Genomic DNA, 19401 nt, shown 5'->3' with positions numbered 1-19401 from the left:
TGCAATTAGGATATCTGTGGAATTTCGATTAAATTCCCCACGTCAAGGCAGAGAAAAAACCAAACTGGCAAATTGTGTCCCAAGGAAGAGAGTGGATGAAAAGCTGTGCATATAGAAAAATTAAGTGTTGGCTTAAAATAGGATTATTTTACTTATTTATTTATATAAAGCAATACATTTAATCGAATTATATATGTCTATTGTTTGATGATTTAAGTGCTAAATATATACATATATGTTGTTTTTGCTAGAAATGATTATTTCGCGACCTAAACTAAAATCAATTTGGTGATTTTATTGTAAAATAAGAAATAAATTATTCAGAGAAAATTTGGGAAGTAGTTTGTACCAGTACTTCTTTCTTGTTGCTGCATACATTTAATTACATATTTATTTACCTCAATTATTTTAAAAGCAAAAACTTGATTTAAAGTAGACTTACATGCTGTGAAATTATTAACTTACTAGTTAAAATAATCAATTCTAAGCAGCCACAAATACATTTGACTAATATATTTTCGTTAGTGAATATCCCCCCTTATTTTACCAGTTAGATCTTTTTTTTCTGTGTGTCTCGTTGTCCTCCACTGTTTTGCTTTCCATCGAGGAAATGCCGCAAAAATTTCGACGGCGCCCTGTGCTCTTCGCTGGATTCTAGGCGCGGTCCCAAGGAACTCAGTTCTTATCCCAGTCCCTGATAAAAATGCAGCTCGCTGACTGATGAGTAATTCAGGGGAGTCCTTCGGCCCATCCTTCATTCCTGCTTGTGTTTTGGCCTAGTCAAGAGCAAAAAGCAAAGTTAATATAATTATTTATAGATAACGAATCAGGCGAGTGCACAAATTCTTTGGGGCTGTCTCCTATTTTGCGAGGGAGCGTTAATGGAGCATCTGCCTCGTTTTGTGGCAGGGGAATTTCCCTATTAACCAGAGATGATGGCGAGCCCCTACACTACGCAGAATTTTTTCAAATGGAAATTCCTAACGAAACAGCAAAAAATATTAAAAGGTGATATCTACGGATTAATTTCTTAAAATTCAAAGAAAATAAGTGGTATGATTCGGAGAGTACAAAGTACATTATTTGCAAAATGGGTTGAGTAAAAATCGAGTTTTTCCCTTTAAAATAAATAAATAGCAAATATGAAAGGTGATGGAACAAGATGATAAAATGATTTTAAGCAACTTTAAAGTTTTAGTTCTGATTTTCCAACCTCCGAATTCAAGTGTAGAAGTATTCGTTAAAACAATAATGAGATTAAGTTCAACAAGATGATAAAATTTTTAATTTTATTTCTGATCCATCCATCTTTTCCATCCATTTTCTTTTTTTCTTAAAGTTTTTTAGGAATTTTGTTCAGATTTTGTTGTGTATGAATGAGCAGTTAATTCAGAGCATGTTTAGGCAGTCATTTCTGCTCCCATGACCCTATTAAATGTTATTGTTGCTCCTGCTGTTGCTCACGTGCTTCAGCAGCATCCCTATCCCTATTCCTATCCTATCCCCCCTCATCATCCATTGAAAACGCACACGAAAGGCTTCTGGGAGTCCTTCTAAATATATATGTATGTATACACCCATGCATATATGGTTGCCTGGGAGCAAGTCCATAAATTATATCAATGAGGCAGCGTATAATAGAAAAATATGTCAGCATTTTGTGGATAACAATAAATGGCAGCCCGCGTGAGGGAGATAGCGAGTGTGTGCGAGTGAGAGGCCAAGTGACACGCGTTGGCACACACACTCACACAGTAATACACGCATGCACGTACAACATGTTGCATGTGCCACACAATTTGTCACAATTAGAAGGATGAAAATGGCTGCAACGAGTCACGGGCCAAAAAAAAACACAAGAGAATACGGCCAAACAAAAATGGGATGGGAAGGGAAAGGGGATGGGGAAGGGGGAAGGATAATGGTATGGGGATATTGAAGTGGATGCTTCAGTTGCATTTGGTGTTTCCTTCTTGCGTTGTTTTTCCGAGTTTTCCTTTTGCTTCCTATCTTTCCAGCTGACTGCTCGCATCCAAGTCGTAAATCTTAATTTGGCATGCGAGTTGCACTCTGGCTGCATCTAAGCCAAATATCCTTCAGCCTTGGCAATAGCCTCATACACATACAAAATATCCACACGCACACACACATGTATAGCGACACCCACGCGCCTTCATAAAGAAGGGAGTTATCATGCATACAAATGGCACATGTATGTATGTGTGCGTTGATTGCGTTATCCCCGCCCCCAGGATATTCATCCCCGTTCATTCGTCCCCATTTCCCTCTTGGTTAGCCAATGCATTTCCGTCCAAAAGCTCAACAAGCTGGAAATGGTCATAAATGCACTGAGAGTAAAACTGGTGATTAGGGAAAAATATATCCTACATCTGGTAGAAACAATGCATGAATAATATATATTTCGAATTCGTTTTGTGCTTATTTATTTATAAAAGAAATAATGGATTTACATAATAATTTAAATATTTATAATATCAGCATACCGCCAAACAAATTTCCTTCTACTCCGAAATATACCAAGTAAATAGTTGTTTACAAGGTTAAACAACCAGGTTAAAGTTCTAAAAGATTTATTCATAAATCTGTTTTTGCAGATTTCCATCAATTTGTATATTTTTTAGTTAGGTGGAGAGGTGGGCCATAATATGATTTATTGAAACGAACTGTATGTGCACTTAAATTAGTTTACTTGATTTCCGTTGCACATTTGATTGGACGGCATTGATTTGATTGCCTTCAGCTAAATGAAATGAAATGATAAATGAAAGGCTGAAAAATATAAAATAAATAAGAACAGTATTGTGCGAAATCACCACGTATGTGTGCAAAGCGGCAAACAGGAAAAAATAGCGGAAAAACTTTAAAAGTGATACCTAGCTTTTTGTGTAATAATCCGCTTATTCATGGCTTACAGTGATGCAAAAAAAATTTCGTTCAGCATTCAATGAATATTGAAAAGGTCGTAATGCGATTTACTTTTTCAAAGCTATCAGTTCCAGTTATTTTTCGCATGCATCACTTTTTTGTCGAGAGGTGATGTTCGTGAGCTACAGGAAGAGTTTACCAATAAATTTAATAAAATAGAATAGAATAACATGAAACATAATAAGTAATTATTAAACAAAAATTTCCAAATCAAATATCTCAAGATAAAAATACCTTATCGTATCCAACCTTATTCATTATTATAAATTTCCACAAAATACCCTTTGCTTTACTTAGACCACTTAAAGTTTTTCTCTTGGCGGAGAAGTAATTAACTTTTGTGCACTTACCAACTCCACTGAGTGTGCCAATTGGCCAGTGTTGTTTACCAGGGGCCTCAAGTCATCCGAAAAAAAGGGCAAACTCACAACAGTCAAGGGAAAATGTGAGGTGGGCGGATGGGCAAAAAACTGGCACAGATACAGTCTGCAGTTAATTAAAAGCGCAATAAATAAACAATAAACAATGGCCATGACGAGCGGATGTGTGTGTGGGGTGTGTGGTGTGTGTGGTATGTGGGTGTGGGTGCGGACATGTTGCAGCATCAGCTGGGAGTTCTGGCCAGGCTTAATGCACTTATGGTCGGTGCAATATGCAAATGCAATTAAGATGCATGATGGCGCGGAGTGAAAGCCGCACTCCAGCCACCGCCGCCCACTGAAATGGAAATGGAATCACGTAGAGCAGGGATTTCAGTTGGCCAAAATCAATAGTGGTCGGCAGTCCAAGAAAGAGCCAATTCTGCATTCGCCGTATGTCCGTCAAAGGAAAACTTTTCGTGGCAAACGGACGAAAGCTGAAAGGATTTTTTTAAAGTTTCCTTCAAACAACTTTTCCATCAAAACGAAATATTTTCATTTTTCCTCGGAGAAATTAAATAAATGGAAAGCAACCATCGCGCACGAACAGAAATAACAGAAAGTCAACGGAATCAAATTAAAGAATAACATAAAAGTTCGAATGCAATACAATTGCGAGGCAGTTTGGTTCTCATATTGCCACAGAATGGATTTCCATAAAACGGTCCTGCGTTTTTTGTGTTCCAAGTAAATTTTGCAATAGATTTTCGCAGGCAATTGGCGGCGGCAATCGCGATATGGAAACCTGATTCCAGTCTTTGGGCCACGGCCGTCGGGCGAAATCCATATAGCCAAGCACACACATCGCGCACTCAGGCTTATGCAAGCAGAAAGTTTTCAAAATATTTTTTATAGCCAGTTGACAACGATGAAAATTCGAGGAAAACGCAATGGGCGACGGAGCGGAGGTGGTGAAGACCCAGCGACAGAGAGATGAAAGCCAAAAATGATGTCCTGATAACGATTCCGGGCTTACACGTTCACTTACTCACTCACACAAGCCAACCCAACTCATCGATTTGTCAGGACCTTTTTTGTACACGGGGTCACAGGGAAAGTAAGTGGAGGCTATAGGAAGCTGGGGCCAAAAATTGGAGCCCTGTTGCCATGGCACATGGCAATCAAATTTCAGGCACTAATTAATTTGCCCATCACAAACTGACAATTGAAATGTCCATCAGGTGCAGCGAAAAATCAAGAACTAATTGACAAACTCTGTATTTCGATGGCGTCCGGTGGCAGCATCAATTAAATGGGGGTTCTAGCTAGCAATGCCACCAATGCAAATATTTAAATAAAAACAGCTATTGGTGACTCGATTGTTGTTTAATTATGCCATTTATTTAAACTATCAAAAGCCTAGTGAAAGCTTTTATATTTAAATTGTGGTTGGGCATGATAAAATATGGAAATGTATATCCTTAACAGTTCTCAAAAACTCTGTGCCTTTGTATTTAATTAATTTATTCTGCGAGTCTGTATAATTTACAAATATACATAAAGTATTTGGCAGTATAAGGTAAAATATTTATATACAAGCGATAAATGACCAACATTAATTTTACCTTTGAAAATGCTATCCAGTTTCCTCGCAAGGTCACTGCCTTGTCAAAAATCAACTGTCCAACAAAATTTAAGTTGGCTTAGCCAAATGAAATTATCGCTGCGAACGAAGGCGAAAAAAACGTGCAAAATGTAGATGGTCCTTGTTTATATTTAAAACTTTGAAACAGAAAATGTTGCGCCTAATTGAAACTCTTTTGGGCAAAGTAAACAAATAAACAGCTGAAGCGAGACACGGAGGCCATTGACGTCACAGCATTTAGGGGCTTGGAAAAGTTGATGTGCCACGGGGGAATAGGAATATGCGAGCAGTGGGTCCTTAGGAGGTCCTCGGCGAAGGAGGTTGGATTCAAGACGCTGAATGTCCTTGATTTGCGCCACACTCCAGTGTGCGAGTCGGGCAAATCTTTTCTTGGTCCCTAACAAGATTGATGGCAAATAACTAGCTGCATTTGCTATCGCCATCAGCATCCATCTCGTTGAAGTGAATGGCAAATCGGATCATGTCAATGCATCGCAGTGCAATTTCTGCTGCCAGGCCCCCAAACAATAGTCCTTTGATTTGCGAAGGGTTAAATGGGCAAATTGTCGAAAGGCGGCGGCTGATTTGCTTTGATCCGATCCCATCCTTTCGCACAGCGATTTGCAAAATACATTTGCCAAACACACATTTCCCCATTTCACTGCTGCCTCTGCTGCTTGCATTGTATGTTTGTTTATGGCAATATTGAATCTGATTTTGTTTTTCATTCAAACCGCAGAGAAAATTGCCATTGTCGGTATACTTAAGGTAGCGCATGGGAGTTGTCAATGTAGCATGTTTGCTAACGGATTTTGACAACTAACTGAACTGGGAAAATTGGCAGCACTTATATGGTGGGAAGGGGAATGCTGCTTTCCATTATACTAATTGGCTATCAAATCTTTAAAATATATGATGAGTAGGATAAGTAAGCCATTATTATTGTTTACCATTCTCTCGTACTCTTAGCTCCTCTAATCAATAAAGCTATTTTTATAATACAGCACTCGGGATAAATAACAATCAGCAAGGCTTTAGTGGACTTCTGCAAGTCTTTTGAAACCAACTTGCACCACCAAGGCTTCACTGGAATCCGCATAACATACATTTTCTAGCTCTGAAAGTTCCCGATACATTGACTTTTCTACGGACAGATAGTCAGACTGACAGACGGACAGATAGACGGAGAAATGGACAAACGGACGGACGGACAGACAGGCGGACAAACTGACAAACAAAGCTAGATCGATTTACATTTTGAGCTTCTATAACATAAATGACCAATTTCATGGTTTGTTAACTTTCATATATGATCAAAAAGACAGGTTCCATGCATATCTCGGCACAGGAAACGCATTAAGTGCCTATCTCTTTTACGGATTTATAATCCATTTCTGAATGAACTAAGCGATCTTAAATCGTTTTTATTGAAAATATCTCTCATATACGGCAACCCCGAAACAAGTAATACCATCACAAAAAAGCCTCAGCTGAGAATGGGGCAAATAGCATTAAACACATTCCGGCAAAACCATTTGTAAGCCACTGCGTGTGGCCGCAGGGCTATTTACCAGAGATTCGTAGTAGAATGATTGTGGAAAGGATGGAGGCAGCGGGAAAAGCTGCCGCAGCTAAATGCAATCGATGCACTGCAGCCGCACAATTTCCATTGTATTGGTGATTAATTTCTTGCCTCCGGGTGGCTGCGGATGCAGTCGCTGGGTATCCTGGGCATCCCCACAAGGACTGCGGCAGGACTCGTTCGCATCTCTCCTTTTGTAAACAAGTTGACAGACAGGCATCCGTACTTGGGCATCGGGCATTGGGTATTCCCTTCCTCGTGCAGCGATGAGAGCCGTATTGACGTTTGATGAGCGGATTATCATCGGCAGTTTCCCCTGCCAGGACTATAAGGACTGCCAGGACACAAGTGTGTTCGATCGGGGTACAATAACTGCGCCATTTTCCACCGCCTTTCTCATAACAATATGTGCGCCAAACTGTTGAAAATCCTTGACGATTGTTCTCTAATACTGGCAGCACTTGTTGCAAACCCCCTCCAAACTGCTAAACTATTTTATTCCACGCTTAGCTTTTATGGGGTTCTGTATCGTTTCATGTTTCGGCTGGCCGTGCATAACTTTAACTTTTTAATGGCGAAATGCGAGAGCGACGAAAAAGTTTTTCGTTTGCCTTTAGTCACACAAACTCTCTTTTAGTTTCGAATCTCGGGATAAATTCGCAAAGTTCTTTGGCTTATTGTTTTGATTATTTAGACAAACAAATTTAGTGCAATCTAAACTCAATAAAATGTTTTGCTATGATGAAATACCCCGAAAGTGGCAAAAAACTTATTTTTATTAAAAGCACAAACGAAAAATAATATCGTATGTTATGTTTATTTTTTAACAATTAAATTTATACACTTAGCTACAATGAACCAGCATCAGAGTGTGCAATTGCTGCAGTTTCTGCCATATTTTCCATTCACAGTTTTTAGTTTCTAAAGCTTCACTGAACCGGATTCAAATAAAAGCCCGTATTAATAACGTGCCGTCCGCTTTTTCGCTTTTGCAATAAACTCTAGTTTTATACCAATGGCTCTGGGGAATGGGAGACGTGGCAGTAAAGTGCATCCAAGGACGGGGCACAAAGTTGGCATGCTAGTTCCTTTCGCAAAATAACCCCCATAAATGTCGGGCAATAAGAGGCAGCACAAATTGTGTGGCAGGATCATAAAGTGCCACGCACGGAAGAAGTAAAACCGAGCAGCCCAATTTCCTTTCAAGCCACAAAAAGTGCAAGATGAATTACCGTTTGGCAGTGTAAGTGAGTCCTGGCTGAAGGTCCTTCCACTGTCGTCATCTCTTTTCCATTGCATATCTGCTTTTCCCTCCTCCTTTTGTGTTGGTGTGTGTGTGTGTAGGTGAGCGTATAATGAGCTGCTGTTTTACATTTTAATTTCCGGCTACGTTCAAATGGCTGTCCGTCCGTTTGTCCGTTCGTCCGTTTGTCCGTCCGTCCGGCTAGAAGCAGAGATTTGCGGATTTGCTAGCTGTGCCATATCGCTTTCCATTTTTCCACTGTTGTTGGCCGCAATTATTTAAATGAGATTACAAAAGACTTATGCAGCGGAAATCTTATTGTGTGTGTGTGTTCTGTGTGTTTGTCGTTCATTTGTCTGCCGCCTCTTGTCTGTTCCTGAATCCGGTATACGGAATCCGGAGTCCTTCTTCCTCATTCCGGACTCGGCATTCCCAGTTCAGTTCATTCCCGGCTCAGATTACGGCTTAGACGACGTGTGTCAAAAGTTATCCCGGCCAATTGTTTGGCTTTTGTCCAAACTACAATAAAGTCGACGTGCATACCTAATTTGATTGTTAATTGCCCTTTTTTTGGCCAAAAAGATTAGCCTGGCGTTGGGCCCAAGGTCTGAGCGCCTAATGAGTTTGTCAGTAGTTTCCACTAACGGACACATGTCAGTTAGCAAAGTTTGCCCTAAAGACCTGGCGCAGTTGGCAAGTTTTAAACTAAATAAATTTGCATTTAAATGAAGTGATGGCTCGTTTGGGGGCTCTATACGAGAAAACTTATTTAGTATGCTGGGAAGAGTGAGTATCTATTAGTTCCCGGAATTTTATTGGTCCATAGATATCTTGCATAAATATCCTAATGCTAATATGAAATGTGTACTGATGTACTGATTGCTTTTCAGTTTAAATTTAATTTCGTAGTCATTTTGAAGCGTGACATTTGTTCATTTTAATATGGACTTTCTTCAAATTGAATGTACTTTAAAACTCTAATCAGCCAAAGATTATTTGGCTTAATTTGTACTATTTTATCTTACAAATGCTTTTCATTTCTGGTAATATGTACTTACTTATTTATAATAATAAACTGTAGAGGACTGAGATTTCTAAATTAATTTTAAATAAACACAAATATTTGTTTGGCAGTTAACATTCTTCAGTTTGTTGAATATATTATTCAGGCAAATCAACTAAATTATTTTTGTGGCTGAGAATCCTTTTCCTTTGATTTAAGAAGTGGATTCCGATTTACCTAGGCTGATATTAAATTCTCTGGGAGAAAGTACATTTATGTTTGTAATATTCTGTTAAATTCTGCATTTTAAACTTCGTGTTTTGTTACAAAACTACTTGGCTGAAAAGCGCTTTGCTTAAAACACCTTTCTCCGGGAATTTTAAAACTGGGTGCCCCTCAGTTTATTTTGCCTTTATGATTGCACTTTGCCAGCTGGCTCTCCACTCACTTTGGAATTCAAATGAGCCCCAGTAAATCTCTACTCAGGAATGCGAAAACCTTTTCCATTTCTGAGACCAAAGGCTTTGCCCACTCGTCACCGCCTTTCGGTGACCAAGCTATTGTCACTTTTGTCTCGTTTTTGCGCACAAATAAGCAGCCGAAGCCTCTTGCACCTGGACTGGCCACGCAAAATAGCTTTCAGCGCTCAGCGATTCGAAGACTGCAGGACCACACCTAAGTATCCTGTCCAGTGGCCAACACCGCAGGATATTTGTGCATACAATAAAAAACCAGCAGCTGAAGCACGAGCAGTGCGGGCTTAAACAGAAACTGAAACAACAACGGCGATGACAATTTCCACTCAACCACTTCTCCCCACATTTTCCATTTTCCTGTGTGGGTGGGTGGCTTTGGCTTAACCTTGGTTTAAAAGGGGGGATACTGGTCAAGCTCAAGGACGTCGGATGGAGTGGGGAAGTGGGGCAGTGGAAGTGACAGGACATTGGTGTTGTAGCTGACATGTCTGTGGCAGGGAGAGCAATCTAGAGAAATTACTGCAATATGGAATAACAGTAACTATTGTGCTAATAGGATTAAAATGTATGCGGCACAGCCACAGGCGCCGACTGCCAGTGACAGCCAAAAAGGGGGAGGGGTTCATGAGAAGGGGAGACGTCCCCTACACCCACCCATACAGGTGTCAACAGATGCTGAGTGTTGAGTGTTTTGTCACCGGACAACCAACCTCACGTATCTTTTGTTTTGCGATTGTGGCACCTACATAGATACATTGCAACCCGCAAAAGGATTCAACTGCAGATGTAGCTCATCCGCGTATGTAAAGTGTAATGGGTTTTCGCGGAGAGCGGTAAAAAGTTGAATGGAATTTTCGAAAGTCGCATTTATCTTTGTGTCACGATTTGATTCCAACTTAGGGTTAGTTTCACAGAGAATATTTAAAAGGTTTTAACTTCTCTTCCTATGAAAACAGTGCGCAATAAAGGGCTAAGCTTAATTCAAGTCACTTCATTACTTTCCGTATAAAAGAGCCAGCTGAATTTTTCTGGAGAAATCAGTATTGGCATATTCTTTTCAACGCGGCCATTGCCTGTGGGGAATTTTCTTCGGAAATGGAAACTAAACGAGGCTGGAGTGACGGGAATTGTAATTGCAGTTTTCACTTCTCGGGGCGACAAGGTCCATCTTTGCAGGGATCCCGACAGCGTTTGCTCTTTTGCTTCTTGTTCTCCCTCCTAAAGGGCTCAGACTCTGGGAAAAGCATTCAATTTAAAAGATGGAACCACTTTAATAAGTAGTTAAACTCACTCTTAAAGCAGCCGCCAAAGAACTGATCCTTAGCACAGGTCTTCTTGCCCTTTTCGGTGTCTTGGTTTTGGTCCTTCTTCTTGGCCATTCCCCTCGCAAAGAGTAGTGATTGATGGAGCATCTGCTTTCTGGGCAGACATTTTAACAAAATTCCACTCATTTCGGAAGAAATTAACTGAGTAAATGTTATAATTTTGAACTGCTACGAACGAAAAAGGGATGTGTAATACAAAATAGTGAACCATACTATCGGAGCCTGCTAATCGAAAGTTTCGCTTCAAAGTTTTCACATGCCGAGAGCACAGAACACTATAAAACTAGAACGAACACTCCTTGCCGCCAAGGGGCAACAAGTTTGTAATGACTTTGAGGAACTAATTAGAATGCAGCCGGATTGCGATGCACTCGCCCACCAAAACGCAAACACTTTAATCGAAAAAGTTCAGCCAGCTTCAGATTAATTTCTCCGGATATAGCTGCATATACGCAAATTGCAATAGAATATATAGTATTTACAGAGAAAAAGCGAGGATTAAGTAATAAACAAACAGGACTAGAAAATGAACCAAACTTTTCATTTCATTAACCTTTTTAAGCTCTGCTCCTACAATCAATATACATATATATATCTTAAGCTTCCTATACTACCAATTGGCTTAGTGTTCCTATTTTCTGTGGCTTTGTACTGTATCTTTATACATTTCATAGGAATAGTAAGAGTCTTATGGACGTTATGTGAAATATTTAGTTTAAACAAACATCTTTGGCGTCTGTCAGTATTTTCTGGGTTTAAGCTGCTTTCTGGCAGATTATCGTGTTCAAATATACTTATTGATCCATGTTCACATACACACATTTATTCCACGTTTGAAGCCAATGTTTTAGCACTTAGTGTGCAAGCTCATAACCGACAGTCAAGAGCGGGAAAACGCAACAAGAGCTTCGTGGAAAAATGGCAAAGCCAAGAAAATAAGGGGAAAATGTGAATTGGAAAAGTTGAAAGTTCAAGCCAGTTTAGCACAACGAAGCGGAAATGCTCTAGCACTAAAAGAGAGTGAGTGAGACTAGATGTGGAAATCCCATTAATCAATCCTTCAGCAATATCAAACAAGCTGGAAAATTTCAATTTCATATTTATCTACTCGATTGTCCTGAGGGTTGCAACTCGCAACACGGACCGTTGATACGCCGATGATGTGTTGCAGTTGTTGCTGCCACATTCAGCTCCTTTTTTTTGTGTTTAAATAGTCCTGGGTGCGGCTGCCTTTGAATTAGAGGTTTTAGTTTTCCCTTCCCATTTTTTTTGGGTATTTTTGCCAGGATTTTTGGTTCATTTTCATTGCATGTGGGGTGGGAAGTGTGGAAAACTGTGGGCTTGGCTGCCTGTCGCTTTGATTGCAGTTTACATAGGTGTCAATTAGCAACGGTGCGGTTGGCTGCATTTCAATGGAATTATCGTTGATGTTTTCGCAGTTGGAGAACTCCCCCTAAAATGTGCAGCACACTTGGATGACACTCGAGGGGATCAAAGGAGGATTAGCGAGCGCATTTTAAAGCCCCGAAACTGACACCCAAATTACTAGCTTATGTTGTCGTTTCATGGGTGTAAATAGTTGTTGATATTACACTTTTCGATCCGCTGTTGCTGAAATATTCATTTAACAAGCACCCCACTCAGCTCCTTAATAGATACGCTTAAGGATAATTTCGAGTAATTGTAACATCCGGAAAGGGATTTCTTCAATATCAACGTTATGCTTAATTTTAGCTTAGCACTTGTACTTCTGGTCAAAGGCAATATCTGGTATATAGGCAATAAATATTTTACAAAAAGCACTGCTTCCAAGGTAATAAGGATTTGCTGAGTTAAAATGTTATTACCTCTTACCTCTGCAGATTTATCCTTACTTAATGTTTATTTATCGAATTCCCTTTCAACGAATTATAGGTACAACTGTTTTCTCGACAGCTGCTTGACTTCGCCTCAGAAATCAGCAGCCGAATTGGCGACAGTCAGAGCAATGAATGTGATGAATAACTCAGAGTAATGTTGCGAAATCAATAAAAATCCTTTTACAGGATCTAGGACACACCGCACACAGACGCACACATTAAGGACGAACACGGGGTGCTTGTCGGTGTGCGGTGCGACAAAGACTTGGACAACATTTTTCTTTGACCGAGCGAGCACATTTTTATTATCCCAAACTAATTTGAGGGTTGGTCCTTGATTTCGTCTCCTTCTCTCCATCGCATCCAGTTGTATCCTTGTGCCTCTCCCTTTTTCTCGCTGTATAGATAGGGTCGTTGCCATGTTTTGATGTCATTCGCTACACGTGCTTAATTTCATTTAATTTATTTAATACTTGAAAAATAAGTTTTCTGTTTACTTTTGTATTGCGCAACCCCTCGTCGCACGAGATCCTCGCTATAGGGATATGGGTATATATGCCTGATTTTCCATCTATTTAACGCCACTTGGGCGTGTTCGAATGCCAATGAATTCGCATTTCGCCATTCGCCACGCTGCGTAACGAAAAACGTGAAAATTCTGGGTGTGGAATTGGGAGTGGAATGCAAAAGACGAAATCGAAAAGGCGAAATGCGAACTGCGGACTGCAGGACAAATCGGCCGCCGGGGAATTGGAAATTGTGTGTTTCGTGCCAGGAGGAATGCCGCGTCTGCATATTCATGATATCGTGTGGTGGCAGTGGCAGCCTCCTCTGCATATTTATGGACTCGCAGATATGCTGTCTAATATCAAGCAGCAGTTTGCCAGCGCAGCAGGAAGCAGTTAAACGAAAACTTTCATTAGCATCAGCAGCTGGCACTGTGAAAGCATCGAGTTTTGGACCTCCCCACTTCCTGAAGGTGAGACTTTAATACGACCGGGATTTCTGCTCATTTAAGCCAACTAATGGAGTGCTTTGCGATCTTTCCGTTCACTCTTTTTATACACTGTTCTTAGTTCTCTGTTTGGATAATTAGGCATTATTCTTAGTTCTCTGTTTGGATAATTAGGCATTATCCGCTTTGGACGCATGGGGCTGCTGGCCAAACTAGTTAGCTGACTGATTGGCGGAGCTGCCTCCGCGTTGACGCACATTGTTCGTTAGTGCAGTTGCCATGGCTGCGTCCCTAAGAATTCTCATTTGCCACCTGCCACTGAGATGGCCCATAGAGATGGCTGAACTTTTCACTATCGTTTACACAAATTATATGGCTGGTGGCTGGTGGGGTGAAAGGGGTTGGCTGTCGGAAATGGCAAGGTCAGGACGTCATTTCGACATTTGGGAGCTGCAAAGTTGGTTGAGTTGTTAAGTAAAATTACCAAAACTTCAGCCACAAACTGCCAATTAAAAGCAGTTCAATTGTGGTCACTGAGTTGTGCAACTCGTTTCAAATTCGTAGACCAAAATGCACTTTATGCACTGAGAAAAGCCAACCCTTAAGGCGAAAGTGGGGTTTTCTTACGAAGCTATGCTAAAATGCTGCACCCATGACCTGCATGGCAATAATTAATGGGCGCTTAGAACTTTCAACCTGAAACCGCACTCGTGCCGGGCATTTCATCAGGTTCCATTTCCTCGTCGGTGGTTGGTCCACTCTAATGGCGTGTGAGTGTATCTGCGTAAGCGGATTAACAGCGGTCAAATGTGTGGGTGCACTGGCAGAAAAGTTACTATACATTCGCGGCATTAGTGTAAAGGTTATTGTAAACATACTAGGTTCTTAACTGCATACTTTTACACACTTCTATGTATGATCGAGTTAAAGTCATCTTATTATTTGGAACATGCACTTCATATAATGTATCCTATCCCAACCTATACTCTCCTATAAAACTACGTTTATCCCTTACTGAAAGAGCTACACTTTCGGCCCATGTCTTTTAAGTGTAAAGTGGGAGAGCGAATCAGTGAAGCAGCAGTTTCCTTTCCCGCCAAAAGTCCAAGGTAGCCAAGCAACCAAACTTTCTATTCACCGCAGAGTTCCCATAGCCCAAGTCCCTTGACAACTGGGCAGAGATGAGTGGTCTGGGTCCGGCAGCCTGTTGGCTGGCCCACAAGCGCATCGAGTCCTGGTCGCGGATGGCCAAGGAGCGAGTGGGAGCGGTGCGGCGCGTTACTCTCGATCGGAATTCGGCGGACGAGGGGACACCGAGTGGGAGTGGTGCCTCCACCACGGCCGGGGGCAACGGTGGTGTTTCGGTGGTGCACATCCTGCCGATGGGCGAGGGCTCCACCACCCCGCCGCCGCAGCCCATGACCCCGCCGCCGTCGGCCTCCTCGGTCACATCGACCACCAGCGGAATTGGCAGCGTTTCGGCCGGTAGTGTCAGCGATAGCTGTGATTTGCCCACGGACTCGGAGGTTCTTATAACTGGGTTACTGCGTCCCATGGACTTTTCTAATATTTCGCCATTATTTGATTCCCGCAGGAGGTTGCCATTGCCAAGGAATGCCAGCCCATCCAGCCGGCCAGCCAGCTGCATGGAATGCACGGCGGCATGGGGCTGAACCATCACCACATGGGCACCGTTTCGGCCACCGGCACGGACATCTTGCGCGGACCAGCCGAAGTGTTCCACAGTCCGCTGCACTTGCACCACCAGAGCCGCTCCTTTCCGCCGCGCCTCCAGCGCACGCCGTCCATCTCCAGCCAGAGCAGCGTGGACAGCGCCCCATCCAGGCATTCGGTATGTGGGACCACTTATGGTGAACTAACAGAACTATACAAATACCTCTTAATATCGCAGGGTCATCGAGGCTCGTCACCACAGATAAGGACTTTCGGACCGGACGGACGCAGCTCGCTGCCCAGTGAGCCTGGATTTCCGCACCACTTGGCCAGGTCACCCAGTCCCATGCGAACCATTTCCTTGGACGCTCGCTGCGGCAGTCCCGCCCACTCGGCGGATCCTGGCGACCTGAGGACGCCCAGTCCTTCGCAGAGCAGCCTGGCATCCTTGGCCGGAGCATCGGGCATGGGAGGCGGCAGTTCGGGCAAGGGCGTGGCTGGAGGTCGTTGCCTTTCGCCGCTGCTGATACCGCCCAGATCCCAGCCCGGCGTGGATCCCGCCATGGGTCCCGCCTCGCCACTGGGAGCCCTTCAGCCGGATCTCTATCGGATGCCGGACGGACCCGTTTACCTGACAGCTCCGGAATCCAGTCACGCCGTGGGTCGTTTGCATCTGCGCGTCAAGTACGACTACCACCTGTTCGACCTGACGGTTCATCTGATTGAAGGTAATGCCCACGTTATGATTATAATGGTTTCCAGAAATACATTAACTTTTAAAAGGATTTATTATAATCAATTTTAAACATAAAATTGGCACAACTACAAAATACAACTAAATACACGGGATAATGAAACAGAATGATATTAAAATGAAAATGTACTGAGCACTGAGTACTATTGTTCACTTGATAAGTATTGATAGTACTTAGTTCTGACCTCTATGCCATCGCCATTGCGAAGAGTCAAAAAGTCCGCCGTATCATGTTCTTCGATTCGAAGGGCACGCGTCTTGAAATATATATTCCTCATATCAAGTTTATAGTAATCGGCGTAGGCTCTCATAACTTGACGCATCGGCATGGAGCTGGAAATATTAAATTCCAAAGCTCTTCTTTCCACACAACGTAACTTGATGTCAATACGGCGCATTCTGATGGTATATACTTATTTTCTAGAAAAGATATTGTAATACTATAACAAATGAGTTTGCTGACTGTTTAAGCTATGTGTGCCAGGATAAGATGTAGTTCAATATGTCTTATATATGTATATAAATTTATATTAAACAAACTTTAATTGCTCTTTTCTTTAAGCTCACAATCTCAGTCCCATAGAAGAGGGTGGATTCCGGGATCCGTATGTGCGCCTGATGCTGCAACCAGAAGTGGACAGCCGCAAGCGGCAGACCCACATTCACAGGGGCGAGTCCAATCCCTACTTCGACCAGCACTTCAAGTTCCCGGTTTCCCGGGATCAGCTGCAAGGCAAGGAGCTGATCCTGCAGGTGCTCGACTACGATCGCTATTCGCACAACGACATCATCGGCGAGGTGCGCATCTCTGTGGATGGCCTAGATCTCTCCAAGTCAGTGGAGGTGAGTAATGGTTTGGATTTTATAAGGACATATTATAATACAGAATATTTCCAGATCTGGGGAGACTTGCTGCGCACCAAGAAGCCCAAGGAGGATCGACCGGAGCTGCTGTGCTCCTTGAACTACTTGCCGCAGGCCGAGCGATTGACGGTCGTCATCATGAAGGCTAGAAATTTGGATACTCTCCAGGAACCATATGTCAAGGTGGGCAAAATTATTATACATATATTAAAAGTAGAAAAGATAAAAAATATGAGAAGAAAACAGTAACTTCTATGTAGTAGGTTCAATTAAAATTGTATCTATGTTCTCATTCACTGCCATAGAATTATGATGGTTTACCAACAATAAATTAAACTAATACTTTTAATTTTCTTGCAGATTTACCTGATTCAAAATGGCAAGCGCATCAAGAAGAAGAAGACGAGCATTACGAAGTCCGACGATCCCACCAATCCCATTTGGAACGAGGCGTTCACGTTTAATTTGCAATCAAATTATCTCCACAACGCAGCCATCGAGGTAACCTTTATCCTTTATCCTTTGCTCCTGCCTTTGCCTTTGCCACGTGGACTTGGCCATAAACCGATGGTGGTCTGCGCCGCTTTTAACAGCTACGGCTGCTAATTCCGGGCAATAGCCCCGGTTTAATGCCCGGCCGTGTTTTAATTGAAATCCCCCCCGCCACCACTCTACATACTAATATATTTTATGCCATATTTTATATCTCGCCAGATCTATGTGGTGGGTGCTGGGAGCGAGGCCACGGAAATCGGATGCTGCGGACTGGGGCCACAGGAAAGTGGAACTGGATGCCAGCACTGGCACGACATGATTAACAATGCCCGAAAGCCCACGGCCATGTGGCACTACATCCGCTAGGGCCATGCATAATCAGTTATGGATTATGAATTATGAATTACGAGCTATGATTTCTCCAAAACACATTCAATTGCTCCCCCCATTGCGTCTATATAGGTGTACTACTAACGTAACCGTGTCTGTGTGAATTTCCAATTGCATTTTTGGAGGTGGTTCGCCGCCCCCCCGAAGCTTATAATGTTCTACGAAATCAAAATCTCATCTATATATACCTATATATATATATATGATTGTATGTATATGAATGTACAATACATATATGCAGCTAACTAGCCCTCCAAGAAGCTCAATCAAAAGTTCCTAAGCAACGACAGAATCTTCGAAAGAATACCCACGAATTATGAGTGTTTGTGGGTAATTGTTTATGGGTTGAACGGTTTGATTCTGGTTTTTGTTCTCGCTGTGCATTTTGTGCAACCTCTTGGGAAAACAGCGCACATACACAAATCGCAAAGAAGAAAACCGGTACCGTACGGATACAATAGGAAATCGTAAATCGGTAATCGCACATCCAAAACTGTCAGCCAGACTTGTTGACATTTCCATCGACTTCAGCAGACACTTGAGGAGCCTGCCGCCTCCTTTTCCATCCTTCTCCGCTCAAGGAAGGCATTCAAGTGTGCATTTCTTAAATAATTATGAATACACCGCACCGGGAATATAAATAATAATAATAATAATTCGTATATAGGTGAATGGTCGTCAATCATGCAGGAAGCCAAAACTCGAGGCAGGACTCGCCCTTTTGTGCCGGCGACAGTTGACAAATTGCCATCGTCGTCGTCATCCTGTTGTCCTTTTGCCATTCGATCCTGTATGCGTTTGTCGTTTTGTCGCTTTGTCGTCGACTGTTTGACAGCTTAGCCCGCAGAATACAAAAAAAAAAGCGACGAGTGCGAGAAGTGAAAAGAACTTATGCTAATTGTTAAGTTAAATACATTTATTCCTTCCAGCCGAGTACGTCTATCACAAGGAACACCAAGGAGCATTTCTCGAGCACTTGAACCTATTTTATATGTACTTACAACGAGCATTCCGAGGCATATGAAGTATAAGAAATTTTTGAAAGGAGAATGCATTAGGGTTGGCCAATTTCTTTTTCACGTAAAGCTATGAGTGTATTTTCGGTGTTGTCGTATGAACTATGGGAAGTCCGACCTTATAATGTGTGTAAAATATGCTACTTAATCCCAGTAAATATTGCAGAATACAAACTGAATGTGTGTAATTTAAACTTAAACAAAGACTTGAAAAATACATAGCACTGCACGTGTTAACTAGACAAAAAGTACATACTCTAAGGAGCCAAGCATATAAATATAATGAAATATATGTACACTATACTTGTACAAGTTTTTCTAAACAAATTCTTCTACACAATCGTTTCAATTTGTCCGGGAGCAGACAAAACACAAGAACAGCTTTGCTGAAATCAATAATATAAACCAAAACAACAGAACAACAACAGGATATATGCTGAAAAACCTCCGATTTAAGCAGAAGATACTTTAAAACATATACGAGAACGTGAATAATGCACTCGGAATGATAAGAAAATGATAAGACATCCAAGAATGCAACACATGAAAGCGAAGCGAAATGTACAAATTCAGCATATACATACAAATATGTTTCCTACAAATAATGTTTATTTATTGTAGCCTAATGGGGACACTGTTGAAAACTAAACCATAAATGAGGGTTAACACCACCTAAAATATAAATATATACACATACAAACTACAAGACAACCTATATTCATATGAATGAAATGTATATGTAAACTTAAATGTATGTGAATTTAAATTATTCGGTAAATAAATAACTAAAACAAACAAAAGGCAAAGAGAGGTTT

At 41.7% G+C, this 19401-nt stretch overlaps 2 protein-coding genes across 3 annotated transcripts in view; one reads left to right on the top strand and one right to left on the bottom strand.

Moving 5' to 3' along the window:
• The window catches only part of LOC122615590 (synaptotagmin-5), a 53414-nt gene extending 34121 nt beyond the window's left edge, over positions 1–19293 (top strand). Inside the window, exons 2-8 of one of the 2 annotated variants that reach the window (XM_043790595.1) lie at positions 14537–14919; positions 14988–15245; positions 15306–15795; positions 16384–16664; positions 16719–16868; positions 17046–17186; positions 17400–19293. In XM_043790595.1, the coding sequence (XP_043646530.1) occupies positions 14575–14919; positions 14988–15245; positions 15306–15795; positions 16384–16664; positions 16719–16868; positions 17046–17186; positions 17400–17546 (1812 nt within the window). In that variant the 5' untranslated portion in view covers positions 14537–14574 and the 3' untranslated portion in view covers positions 17547–19293. The remainder of the gene's footprint in view (positions 1–14536; positions 14920–14987; positions 15246–15305; positions 15796–16383; positions 16665–16718; positions 16869–17045; positions 17187–17399) is intronic. The other variant, XM_043790596.1, reaches the window with a different exon arrangement.
• On the bottom strand, positions 10103–10788 carry LOC122615599. Its single transcript, XM_043790605.1, has 2 exons — positions 10546–10788; positions 10103–10488 (listed from the first exon to the last, which is right to left on the bottom strand). Exons 1-2 carry the CDS (start codon positions 10703–10705, stop codon positions 10397–10399), a joined length of 252 nt encoding a protein of 83 aa, XP_043646540.1. The 5' UTR covers positions 10706–10788; the 3' UTR covers positions 10103–10396.
• Positions 19294–19401: the final 108 nt, after the last annotated feature.

This window comes from Drosophila teissieri, chromosome 3L (genome assembly GCF_016746235.2).
Source record: "Drosophila teissieri strain GT53w chromosome 3L, Prin_Dtei_1.1, whole genome shotgun sequence".
NCBI lineage: Eukaryota > Metazoa > Arthropoda > Insecta > Diptera > Drosophilidae > Drosophila > Drosophila teissieri.
This window is presented reverse-complemented; position numbering and strand designations above follow the sequence as displayed.